This window comes from Grampus griseus (genome assembly GCF_964374135.1).
Source record: "Grampus griseus genome assembly, chromosome: 17".
Taxonomy (NCBI): domain Eukaryota; kingdom Metazoa; phylum Chordata; class Mammalia; order Artiodactyla; family Delphinidae; genus Grampus; species Grampus griseus.
In genome coordinates, this window is record NC_139011.1 from 81094569 (window position 1) to 81108336 (window position 13768).

The 13768-nt window shown below is 46.7% G+C and overlaps 1 protein-coding gene and 1 pseudogene across 3 annotated transcripts in view; one reads left to right on the forward strand and one right to left on the reverse strand.

The window, feature by feature from the left end:
* Positions 1-13768, reverse strand: part of SPIDR (scaffold protein involved in DNA repair) — a 142075-nt gene that overhangs the window by 60173 nt on the left and 68134 nt on the right. For both annotated transcript variants that reach the window (XM_082675007.1, XM_082675006.1), the window contains exons 4-6: positions 2368-2452; positions 1278-1421; positions 1127-1186 (exon numbers count right to left, since the gene is read on the reverse strand). In XM_082675007.1, coding sequence (XP_082531133.1) covers positions 1127-1186; positions 1278-1421; positions 2368-2452 — 289 coding nt within the window. The remainder of the gene's footprint in view (positions 1-1126; positions 1187-1277; positions 1422-2367; positions 2453-13768) is intronic.
* On the forward strand, positions 5546-7418 carry LOC309835684 (mortality factor 4-like protein 1; annotated as a pseudogene). The gene is made up of 2 exons: positions 5546-5556; positions 6158-7418. The product of its transcript is annotated as a mortality factor 4-like protein 1 (transcript).

A 13768-nucleotide genomic window follows, 5' to 3' on the forward strand; every position in this document is an offset into this window, starting at 1 on the left:
CCTTTGCGGGGGGAGACCTGCCCGTCCCTGGCTCCACTCTGCCTGCCCTCTGACCCACCAGGAAGAAGCCATGCCCTTCCTCCCAATGCCACGTGTTCACATATCATCACATTGCCTTACCGTCAGCACACACACTCTTCTTTCCTGCTAGATACAAGCTTCCCAAGGGTTAGGAATAGTTACGAACTGAATGTTTATGTCCCCCTCCTCTGCCTCTCCCCGCCCCACCAGTTCATATGCTGGAGTCCTACACTCCAATGTGACGTGATGGTAATGGGAGATGGGGCCTTCGGGAGGTGATTAGGACATAATGCCACTCTGCCATTAGGATCCAGTAGATGCAAATGGGGACAAGGGTTTGGCTGGGAAGGCCCCTGTAGGAAGGCTGCGGATCCCACATGGCATGGCGGCTGACACGACCGGGCGGAGGAGGTGGTGGCACGGTCAGGAGCTGTGACTTGGGTGGGAGAGAGTGCTCACGTGGTTGAGAGGGTGATTACACACAGGAAGTTAGAGAAAGTTACAGGGAGGAAGATGAGAGCCCTCGAGTTCCGGGACAGGTGCTGATTCTCTCTCGAGTGCCTACAAGCGAACAGGGAGTGGCTGTGGCACGCCCCTGTCCAGCTCTGAGCTAAGGTCCAGTGGAGGCTCCTGCAGGACTGAGGGCATGCACTCGTGGGCCGAGAGCACCCCTCCCCTGGCCTCGGCCCTCTGACTTGGGTGCTGCCCCAGAGAGCTGCCTAAGGTCTCCCAGCGACCACAGGCTCCTCTCGACTGCGGAAGAAAGAGACCTTAGAAATGGCTGAGCTCCATCCTGAGACTCCTACTTTCACCCCGGAAAGGAGGCTTCAGCTGCTCCTTCCTTTCTACAGCCTGCCTGTGTCAGAAAGGGGCCGACATGCCTGGGCAGAGCCGGGCGGGTTCCCCCTGGCGGCTGCACACCCAGCGCTTCACCAGGGGCTGCAGCCCCACCTGCACAAGGAATGGACTGACCACCGTGTCAGCACAGAGTGCACCCAGCTCAAGTTCAACAGTGTTTTTCTCTTTTGGTACTGCAGCAGTTTCTGAGAGAGATTATCCTTTAATAAGCTATGCAACACGATTTGAGAAAAGAGAGATGGATTACCTGTGGTCTTTGGTAAATCACTCTGGCATAGAAACTGCAACGGGTACAGGGGCCATCAGTCTGGAAAGGTATTGAAAACAGAGAGGAATGTCTCCCCAAGCTCACGGACACAGCAAAGTAACTGAGACCAGGGTACAAACAAAGACGCCACCTGGAGAATTTCTCTTAAGCAGCGGGGAATCGGAGGCTGGTAAAGCTTCGAAATAGAGCCTTCTTCAATTGCATCAATTTGTCCCAGGTTTGGATGAGCAGTGAGGACGTAACAGAAGCTAGGAGGAGGCAGATGAGTTTTTTCCTGTTTAAAATGAAGGCGAATGTGTTGTTAAAAGACTCAAATACACTATTAATATAAATCCACTCTTTAATAAAGACCTCTTTATTCACAGATGCAGGCTGTTTCTCTGGAAGGCTCTGTAAGAGACGGGTTATGTTGTTTCTCTCTGGAAACAAGCATAAGAACGTCTGTGCTTTTGAGTTTATTACCAATTCAAGATTTCATTTTAGAAGTTTATTCTTCAGAGTACACTGAAGACACCAGTTAGAAACTTCTTCCCTGGAAGTAATCTAGAAATGGCATTCCTGACCACTAGGCTGCTGGTCTAGCACAGGACACAGCCACTGTCTCGGCCTGTGCTAGGAAGTCAGCTACCACACAAGCACGGCAGCCCCCGTTCTCAGCTTGGGGACTAAAGCCCGAAGCAGCCGCTGCCAGCCTGCTGGACAGGGCTCAGGGCGGGGAGTAGGGGCACATTTTCATCGCTCGATTTTGCTACCTGTGAGCAACTGGCTGCCATAAGCAATGTGATGAGGAAGGAAAGGGAAACCCCTGGCTGAGCTGGCGGCTGAACCGATACCCATGGGTTTTGTTTACTGAGTTTTTGCTCTAATTGGTGACTAAGTGTTGGTTCTACTACTGACAGGAAGGTGGCGGGGAAGCCACCTGCTTCTTATTCGGTGCGAGGCTGAGACCCTCAGTGCACAGTGGCCCTCGACGATGGGGGTCGAGAGGCGTCACGTAAAGTAACCTCAGGAGGCATGCGCGTGGCACCGTGTGGAAGGCAGCCAGGCCGCAGCCTGTGAGCGAGGCGAGTGGGTCTGGATCTCTGTACCGGCTCGTACCCTCTGGACCTGGGCTTCTTGGGGATGTGCACTGTGGGCTGGCACTGGCTCAGCGCCTGGTGGCCACAGAGCAGGTGCGATGGGGGGTGTGGGGTTGGGGGACGCTGCAATGCTGGGCTTACCTCGAAGGCTGGCCCGTGGCCTGGTGCTTTCAGAGGCGCCACTGGAGGCCACATGGTGTCAATCAAACTGAAAAGCTCTGTCATCCTGGAAAAAGAAGAGATGCCTGGTCAGTGAGCTGCTCACAGGCAGACCTGCTCCACAGACACCAGGCCAAACGTCAAGGAGCCACCATTCAGGACGGTGAAGTCGGGCACACAGACAGACAGACCTTGGAACCTGACTGCACGAGAACAGGAAGGAGACTGTTCATTAAATTATGATGCCTCTGATATACCTGGAGAAAACTCTAATTTGAAAAGACACATGCATCCCAGTGTTCACCGCAGCACAATTTACAATAGCCAAGACATGGAAGCAACTTAAATGTCCATCGATGGAGGAGTGGATAAAGAAGCTGTGGTGCTCATATACAATGGAATACTACTCAGCCATAAAAAAGAATGAAATAATGCCATTTGCAGCAACGTGGATGGACCTAGAAATCAACATACTAAGTGAAGTAAGTCACAAACAGAAGGACAAATATCATATGATATCACTTATATGTGGAATGTAAAAAAATGATACAAATGAACTTATTTACAAAACAGAAATAGACTCACAGACATAGACAACAAGCTTACGGTTACCAGAAAGGAAAGGGAGAGGTATAAATTAGGAGTTTGGGACTGACAGACACACACTACTATATATAAAATAAACAACAAGGACCTATGGTATAGCACAGGAAACTACACTCAGTATATTGTAGTAACTATAATGGAAAAAATCTGAAAAAGAATATATACATATCTGTACATGTATAACTGAACCATTTTGCTGTACACCTGAAACCTGTAAATCAACTATACTTCAACTAAAAAAACTATAAAAAATTATGAGGCGATACCCGGAAGAGAGGCGGAAGAGAAATGGTTACACAGAAAATATTTAAGGACATGGAAACATATTCATGATACCCTGCTAACTGAAAAGCAGAAAACAAATTATAATGTCTCTCTCTCTCTAAAAGATAAAAAAATGTTGTTAGCGGTTATCTGAGTAGAACTTAAAGGTGACGTCTATTTTCTTCCTTTGGTTTATGTATTTCCTATATTTTGCAAAACAGATATGTGTCACTCATAGAATAAAAAAGTTATCAATAAGTTATCTAAAATAAAGAATATAGCCAGACACAAAAAGACAAATAGTGTATGAGTCCACTTATACGAGGTCCCTACACCAAACAAATTCACAGAGACAGACAGTGGTTAACGGGCTGGGGAGCTAGTGTTTCCTGGGGACACAGCTTCACTTTGGGAAGATGAGAAAGTTCTGGAGGTGGATCGTAGTGACGGTCGCCCAACAATGTGAAGGTACTTAGTGCCACTTAAAAATAGCTAAGGTGGAAAATTTTATGTAATGTACATTTTACCACAATTTTAAAAATCCTGTTTTAGTTGCAAAAAAAAAAAAAAGAATATACATCATAAAGACTTCTTAGACTTTGCCTTAAGTTTCAGCAATGTTTAATCAATTTATTTATTTATTTATTTTTATTTTTGGCTGCACTGGGTCTTCATCGTTGGGTCTTTGTTGCTGCACGTGGCTTTCTCTAGTTGCAACGAGCGGGGGGCTACTCTTCGTTGTGCGCGGGCTTCTCATTGCAGTGGCTTCTCTTGTTGCGGAGCACGGGCTCTAGGCACGTGGGCTCAGTAGTTGTGGCTTGCGGGCTCTAGAGTGCAGGCTCAGTAGTTGTGGCACACAGGCTTAGTTGCTCCGCGGCATGTGGGATCTTCCTGGACCTGGGCTCGAACGCGTGTCCCCTGCATTGGCAGGCAGATTCTTAACCACTGCACTACCAGGGAAGTCCCTTAGCAATGTTTATATATAATAATGTTGTTTACTTTTTAAAAAGCTTGTGGCCTTAATAATTAATGTTACATATTCTTATTTCTCTCAACATTTAAGAGCAAGTACTATTTTTTTTTTTTGTGGTACACGGGCCTCTCACTGCTGTGGCCTCTCCCGTTGTGGAGCACAGGCTCCAGACGCGCAGGCTCAGAGGCCATGGCTCACAGGCCCAGCCGCTCCGCGGTATGCGGGATCCTCCGGGACCGGGGCACAAACCTGTGTCCCCTGCATCGGCAGGCGGGCTCTCAACCACTGCGCCACCAGGGAAGCCCTAAGAGCAAGTACTATTTTAAGTGCTTAGGATCCAGCGGTTAACAAAGTCGAAACACTCAGAACTGAGAATGAGGGTCTCAGCATCACGGAGAACAAGACTCAAAGCTTCCCACGGTCTTTCAGCCCCTCACACCAAACACAACAGAATTGTGGCCCACAGGGCGTGGCCTACAGCCAACACCAAGATTCTGGGTCCAAATCAAGCACAAAAGCGGTAAGCGAAGGGGGACACACGAGGGAAATTCACTCTCTCCCTCTCCTGACAGCAGCTGTTTGTGTGGGTGACTGGACAGGGCTGGGCGACCAGGGCCAGTTGAGGTTCAGAGGCAGCTGGCTGGACACTGGGTGGACGCTGGGGGCCCGCTGCGCCTCTCTTCCGGGGATCATCCACCCGCTCCTGCCCTGAACATCCTGCTTCTTTCCACACAGCTCGCTGAAGGATAGGCACCGAAGCGCCAGCCCACATGAGGGGTTGGAGACTCGGTGAACGAATAACCAGCACTCATACAGTCTCATACACACCCACACAACTTCTGAGAACCTTGCATAAACAGAGTCGTGTGGTGCATGGCATGTTGAGTTGGCTTTTGTCATTCAGCACAATGTATCTGAGATCCATCCAGCTGCTGTGGCATCAGCAGCTTGTCCCTTTTTACTGCTGAGCGCTATCCATGGTGTGGACGTGACACAGCTCGTTTACCATTCACCTTTGAGGAACATCTGGGTTGTTTCCAGTTTGTGGCTATTACAAACACTTGGGTACAGATTTTTGTGTGAATGCAGATATTTGTTTCTCTGGATAAATGCCCAGGAGTGCAGCTGCTCTGATAAGTATGTTCAGTTTTTAAAGGAACTGCCAACTCTGCTCCTGGGGGGCCACACCACCTTACACGCCCACCTGCAACATATGAGAGATGGTTTCTTCACATCCTCACTGGCACCCGGTGCTCTCACTGTTGTTCACTTTAGTTTTTCACATTTAGTTGTTTAGGAGCATGGTAACATCTCACCATGGTCTTGACGTGCTTTTTCTTAAGAACAGTGACGTCGAACACCTTTCCATGTGTTTATCTGCCATGTGATGTCCTCTTTGGAAATGTCTCTTCATGTCCTTTGCCCATTTTCTACCTGGACTGCTTGTGTGTGTGTGTGTGTGTGTGTGTGTGTGTGTGTGTTTACTGTTGAGTTTTGAGACTTCATTATACAGTCTACGATACAAGGTTTGCAAATATTTTCTCACGGTCTGTAGCTTGTCTTGCTTTTGTTGTCACATCTCAGAACTCTTTACTCGATAAGTCCCAAAGGTTTTCTTTATAGTTTTATGTTTTATATTTAAACCTAAGATCTATTGTGAGGTATGAGATTTAGGCTGAGATTAATTTTTTGCCCATATATGTCCAGTTAGTTGAAGACTATCCTTCCTCCACCAAATTGCTTTGTTTGCACCTCGGTCAGGAATCATTTGGCCATAATCCCACAGGCCGCTTCCCAAGTTCTCTCCACTGATCAGAGAGTCATCCCTCCACCAATGCCACAGTTTCTTGTAGCCATATTGTAAGTTTTGAAATTGGGTGTGATTCCTCCCACTTTATCCTGTTTTCAAAGCTGTTTTATCTACTCTAGTTCCTTTGCATTTCCAAGCAAAGCCGATCAGAAGCAGTACGCAGAGGGCAAGATGAGAGGGGCTGCCCCGGAAGGAAGACTTCTGGTTTGCAACAGAAAAATGTTGGCGTGAAAACAAAAAAGAACAAACAGAAAACACCTGGAAATGGAGACGGTGGTAGTACGAGTGAGACACCTCAGTCTCCTCGCGAGGAAAGGGCCCGAGTAGCTTCTACTGTTGAAAATGAGGAAACATTCATGAACAGAGTTGAAGTTAAAGTAAAGATTCCTGAAGAACTAAAACCATGGCTTGTTGAAGACCGGGACTTAATTACCTGGCAAAAAGAGCTCTTTTATCTTCCTGACAAGAAGAATGTGGATTCCATTCTAGAGGATTCTGCAAACTACAAGACATCTTGAAGAAACACAGAAAATAAGGAGTATGCTGTTAATGAAGTTGTGGCAGGGATCAAGGAACACTTCAGTGTAATGCTGGGCACTCAGCTGCTCTGCAAACATGAGAGACCGCGGTATGCTGACATCCTTGCAGATCACCCTGATGCGCCATGTCCAAGGTGCATGCAGCGCCACATCTACTGAGATTATTTGTACGTGTTGGAGCAATGCTGGCCTACACACCTCTGGATGGGAAGAGCCTTGCTTTATTACTGAATTATCTTCATGATTTCCTAGAACACCTGGCAAAGAACTCTGTTTAGTGCCAGTGATTATGAAGTGGCTCCTCCTGAGTACGAGTGGAAACCTGTGTGAGGTGCTTGTACGCCCTCATGTTTGGATCTCTGTAAACACATTTTTGTCAGTCCTTCTCTTGTACAAATGACGTACTTTGGAAACGTTAGTGTATAACAGAAATGATGTTTGTTTTCTGTTTGATTTTAAACAGAAAATAAAAGGGGTTACAGCTCCTTTTTTTCTTTTCTTTTTTTTTTCTTTTTTTATTTCAAAGTTGCTACCAGTGTTTTCAACGACGGACAACAGAGAGACGTACTGTAGAGTGTTTCACTGCTTAGCTGCCAAAGCTGCGTTTGAATGCTGGTGGTTCTATTCCTTTGACACTACGCACTTTTACAATATGTGTTAATGCTATATGACAAAATGCTCTGATTCCTAGTGCCAAAAGTTCAATTCAGTGTGTATAACTGAAAACACTCATCCATTTGTGCTCCCCGCTTTTTCATGGTGCTTACAGTGAAGAGCCCATCCTTTGCAAGTCATTCATGTTGTTCCTTAGGCATTTTATCTTTGCTCAGATTGTCAAAGAATGGTGGCTTGTTTCATGGTTTTTATATTTGTGTCTAATCACGTTTTAACATGATAGACACAATGCATTGTGTAGCTAGTTTTCTGGAAAAGTCAATATTTTAGAAATTGTTTTTCAGATCTTCAATAAATTTTTTCCTTAAATTTCAAAAAGAAAAAAAAAGTTTAGAATAGGCCTGGATATATCTACGAAAATTTTTGCTGAGACTTTAATGGGTTTTGCGTCAAGCCTATACCATCTTTTGGGGAGAACTATAGCATCTTTACAATGTTGAGTCTTCCACTCCACGCACATTGACACCTTTCCATTTATTTAGATCTTCTCTGATTTCTTTAATCAGTGTTTTGTAGTTTGCAGCATACAAGTCCTGACATGTTTTGTTAGATTTATACCTAAATACTCCTTTTTGGGCAACTGTAAATGCTGTATTTTTAATTTTGGTTTTCAAGGGTTCATTGCCAGTATATAGAAATGTGACTGACTTGTGAATGTTAATCTTGTATGCTGCTACTTTGCTGAACTGACTTACTAGTTTTAGGAATTTTTTTTTTCTTTTGTAGATTCCTTGGGATTTTCGACATAGACCATCATGTCATCCAAAGTAGAGACAGTTTTATTTCTTCCTTTCTGTCTTTTTCCTTTCCTTGCCTTATTGCGATGGTTAGTCTATTTAGTACTTTTAAAGTACCCTACCAGAATCTAACATTTAACTTCAAACACACTGATATAGGAAAAAAAACTCTGAGAGGACATCCAGGACAGCAAATACGATAAACAGCACATGAAGAGTGTCAGGGTGTGATGCTGGCGACAGAACGCTGGCAAAGCTGGATGAAGAGAAAAAGGCTGACACTTAAAGGTCACGTGCAGACCAATTTCTCTCATTTCTTCCGTCTTTCTCCCCACCCCCCAGCCCGATGATGAAACTACTCAAAGAAAAGCTGGGCCAGGACAACAAAAACTACTAATCCAGGTGGACTTGCAGAGAAAAAACAAACACACCCCCTTGTCATTCTCTGCACATCTGCTTGAAGCTAAACGCCTGCTTTTACCAACTGGACTGGCCGTCTTGGTGACTTCAGAAAGTGGTAGAATACTACTGAGAGAGAGTCAGACTTTTATTATCTATTTGCTAAGTCTGGGAAAGTCTAAATTTCAAATACTCTTTGTCTTCCATATAACCTTGTGAGCAAATAATGGAGAAAGGATACCTTAATTTCCTCAAGAAACAGGTCATAATCTATCTGCCAACAGGCTTTTACTGCAGCTGCCTTCACTAAATCTTAGACTTTTAGAAAAATTACCTAAAGATGAACTTTCCTAGTGGGAAAGGTGGGTAAACTTGAAAAGTGACCTTTGCGAAGGCAAACGCGGCTGGTGACTGGAGTGCCCTGGAGGGAGCCGAGCACACTCCCCCAGAGAGTCCCTGTGGTCCAGGACCCAGGGCCTCCTCTAGGGCGGGCTCAGCTCTTCCACTCTCTCCAAGGCAAAGGCCGCCTCTGAGTGTGACCAGCTGCTGCAAGTGTTAAGAGGTGCCTTCTCGCACATCTTCACTTGGGGAGACCCCCCAGGAGAGCCGGAGGAGGCTGGCCGCACCACACTCTTTGAATCTAACCGGACTGCTTGAGACTTGGGACCGCAGCAGAGGTGGCAGGTCAGCGGGAATACTGCTCCTCAGGGCCAGGCCTCGGGGCTCCCACTCCCCGTGCTTCTGGAGCTGGGTGTTCGCTCTGGAGCCTGATGGGGCGCAGAGCGGACGCCTTCATCTGCACTGCAGGTGAGTCCTGAAACCTCCTGGCCCCGCTGTGCTCCCTGCAGGACTCTGATGCTCCCACTTCTAAACCTGCAGCGGCTGAGGCGGGTGGGAGCAGCGCAGGCCTTCTGGGAGGGTGCAGCAGCAGCACGAGGTAGCTAGAAACAGCCAGCCGTCTGGGACACATGCCTTCTACAGGCTGGGACACAAGCCTGGCTGGCTGAATACCTTGTTCATGCGCAAAGGCCTTGCGGTATTGATTAAAACAAAACAAGACAACATTTTCCAACTCATTTGCAAGTAAAAAAATTACAAATACAGAGCACTGTAGTTAACTTCAAAAACATTTTCTATTTTGTTGTTTTTTTGTGGTACGCGGGCCTCTCACTGCTGCGGCCCCTCCCGCTGCGGAGCACAGGCTCCGGATGCGCAGGCCCAGCGGCCATGGCTCATGGGTCCAGCCGCTCCGCGGCATGTGGGATCTTCCCGGACCGGGGCACGAACCCGTGTCCCCCGCACCGGCAGGCGGACTCCCAACCATTGTGCCACCAGGGAAGCCCTGATTTGTTGTTTTAATAATTACCAGCTCCCTAAGAGAGAAAAAAGTGCTGCAAAGATTATTAAGTGTTAGTACACAGATAGAGATACTTACCTGGAGCAAAGTTACTGATTTCTTAGAATGAGAAAACCCATTCTGTTGCCTGCATTTTGTTGTTTGTGGGATATTCTGGAAGCTGTAAAAATCTAAGTAGAAAATACACAAATGAGTCACAGAGGGAGGAGACCGACTTGAGGCCATCTCCGAAAAAAGTCTCACAAATTCAGCGTAAGAGTCTGAAATGATGCCCACATGCAGGTGTCTCTCCTGGACGGACGAGAGCCCAGGTTTGCCCTCCAGGGAAAACGATCAAGCCGAGACCCCACATCAACTGCTGAATTTCTGGCTGAGAAAGGCAGCCTCTAACCCTTAACCCGACGCTCTCGGCTGCTCTGACAAGAGGAAGAGGACCGGGGCTAGTCCTGGGGCAGCCACGGCAGGGCTGCCTGGCGCAAAGAAGAGGCCACGAGAACAGAGTGTGCCTGAGGACGACAGCAAGAGGAGTTTTAGGAACATCAGAGATAGACGGGGAAGGAGCAGGGGCTCTGGCCTCACCACTACCCGAAAGGATGCTGAATGTACATATTTCACACTGATTTTATAGACTGGCGCAGCCTCCCTGTACCGAGGGCGACGGCCAGTGTCACCTGGAAGCAGGTCCCCGGCTGCAGCCCATGGGGAGGAAGCCCGGCGGAGAGCTCTCCCTGAGCTCACCAGGTTGTTCCCCGACACGCCTGCTCACCAGGCCTGTTTTCTGTGTTATTTTAGAGTTATTTTTCCATCTGATACTGCCTCATCTAACTACTCCCAAATCTTCACCGGATAATCTAAGACTGCCTGAATCACTTTCTTTTGGGTGTGGGTGGGGTGGAATTTGCTGCAGAAGATTTAAACCACAATGGTGACGTCACCCTCAAGATGGGACGCAACCTGTTCACTGAGTTAATTCATCCTCAGAGATCTCAGAATATTTTTTTTAAACGAAGCATTTATATTGGTTGTAAAATGTTCCTAAAATTTTTCCGTGCAGTTGCTAATTTCTCTGTACCTACTGTTATGTAGTACTCATGGCTTTCTAATAAGACAGATTACCTGGAGATGGAATATTTCAGACCAGGGATTCTGAAAGTGGGGTCTGGAGACCGCTGGGTCTGTAAGACCCTTTCAAGGGACCCGCAAGGCCAGAACTATGTCCTGAGACCTTATTTCCCCTTCTCTCGTGAGTGTACAGTGGAGTTTTCTAGAGGCTACACTATGTACAATACAGGACTGACTGAATGCAGAGCAGAGATGACAATCCATCGTTTTCTGTTAGTCCAGACATTAAAGAGATCTGCAGAGAACATAAAATAAGGCTACTCTTCTCACTAAGGTTGTCTTGGTTTAGAAAATATTTTTCATAAAAATTCTATTTGTTATTATTTAATGGGTTTATTTTTAGGATTTTTAGGTGAACTAATAAATATTTAATTTTTTCCATTTTATTTTCTAATACAGTAGTTATTGATCAATATAACCACATTTAAAAAATCTCCTTGGGGGTCTCAGTAATTTTGACGAGTATTAAGGGGTCCTGGAGACCATGAAGCCCGGAAGTGCGCCACTCAAGATCCACTCTCTACCATCTGCCTCCCTCCCTCCGTCTCCCTCTGTGCCCTCGACTGTCTTCCAGAAGGTAGCTTGTGTCACCTTACGTCCTTTTATGTCACCCTCATACACACACGAGACAACCTCGAATCAACTAAACAAACTTTTGCCTTGATACTGAAATGCATTTCCTTCAGAGGTTTGGCTGCCAGAGCAGACACTACCAGATGGCCCAGGAGATCATGAGCAAACTGATGGGAGCCATGGCAACCTTGAGATCCTGAGGAGGTTAGATAATCAGCGACTAAACTACATCATTATGCTGGTGAGACAGGAAAATGGGGCAGTCACTTTGGAAAACACTTTGGCATCGACCCAGCAATCCCACTTCTAGCTATCTACCCAAGAGAACCGAAGACTTATGTCCATATGTGCATCGTGAATGTTCATAGCAGTATTACTATTCATGACAGCCAGAAAGTAACATGGAAGCAACCCAAATGTGCATCAACTGATGAATGGATACATAAGTCTGGTACATCCATACAACAGAGTATCAGGCAGCCATAAAAAGGAGTGAAGTACTGACACACGACACAACATGGATGAACCTCGAAAACATGATGCGCAGTGGAAGAAGCCAGGATGATTCCTTTATACGAAGTGTTCAGTATATGCAAATTCACAGAGACAGAGTGCAGATTAGTGGTTGCCAGGGGCTGGAGGGTGGGGAGTGACTGCTCGTGGGGAAGGCGTTTCTTTTGGGGGTGATGACACTGTTTCTGAATTAGACAGTGATGGCATCATGTCGGTCAGGCATTCTGACCTCAGAGACCACTCTCTGCTAAGAATATCCCACAAATACCTTATAGATGTGGGGAATTACTAAACATTTTCCAAGGCTAGTTCAATGAATTTCAGGACAATATTTTTCAAATTTTATGCAACAGATAGAGAAACTGAAGAAAGGAAATTAAAGACACACACCTGAAATTAAGCCTTCTGCACTGTTTCTTTGAACCACTGCTTAAATTATATAACTATGAAAGATAAATTTGTAACTTTGGAAGGCCTCACATTTTGTAGGCTATCTGCTAGTAATATTAAAAAATATCTTTCCTAATCTAGATTCTTTCCTCAAGATCTAGGATATAAAAATATTAACTAGTGCAACTTTGTATTATAAAACAAGTTCTTTTTTTTTTTGAGGTACGTGGGCCTCTCACCGTTGTGGCCTCTCCCGTTGCGGAGCACAGGCTCCGGACGCGCAGGCTCAGCAGCCATGGCTCACGGGCCCAGCCGCTCCGCGGCATGTGGGATCTTCCCGGACTGGGGCACGAACCCATGTCCCCTGCATCGGCAGGCGGACTCTCAACCACTGCGCCACCAGGGAAGCCCATAAAACAAGTTCTTTGCACATTTCTGTTCTACCTCGGCAGGAAATCACACACACACACACACACACACACACACACACTCAGCTACAAGGGAAGGAAGGAATTCTTGCTGCATGCTGCTATCTGGAACTGCAGACAGTTCTTAGGCTGGTCTCATTCCCAGGTGGTCCTTATCATTTCAAAAGTGTCACATGATCTACTCACCAGTGTGGAAGCAGGAACAGCCACATTCCACATAAAATCTGTCAGCCCAGGTTTTCTGATAGATGCGTATACTTTCGACCAAACGCTATCACCAGTGCGCTCTGATACCTGAGACAAACCTGTCTTCTCAGTCTGTTCTATTACCATGAGCTCACATGTGAAGCAGCCTCCCTTCATGCACTCTTCCAAAGACAGCCTGCTGTTCCCATTGGGAACACTATAAAGAAAACCACGGAGGAAACCAGAGGACTGCAGTGATCTTGGGGGGACGGGGCGTCACCAGGAGGAGCACGCTGGGGGTGATGCCTGGACACCCAGCACATTTTGTTCCTTGAATTTGGTGGTGGCTTCATGGGTGGCCCTACCAGTCGTTCACTGCACTCTGCAACTGGGGATCGCCCATACGTCTGTCGTGTTTCCCCATAAAGAACCGTAAAGAAGGAGACAGGAGCGCACACACTGACGTCTGTTGTTGCGAAGAGGCAGAAACTGGAAAGGGACACCCTTAAAGATACCAAAGGGAAAAGCAACCATTCTTCTTTGTTTACAGACATGCCTACGTTCATGAGAAAGATGTGGAGTGAACACCAGTGGAGAGGGGAGTATTAAATTCCCTTTACTCTTCGTGTGACTTATTTTTACAGCAGCAACCAGTGAAAGCAGCGGCTGTCCTACTACCTCCCTTGCACATAATGCTGAAGTGCCTGATCTGAGGCTGCTCACAACACGCAGTCCCGGTCCAGGTCCAGGGGCCTTCGGGACCATCCTCTCCACTGTCAGTGATTCTAGGGAGAGGAGCAAATTCTCTTGC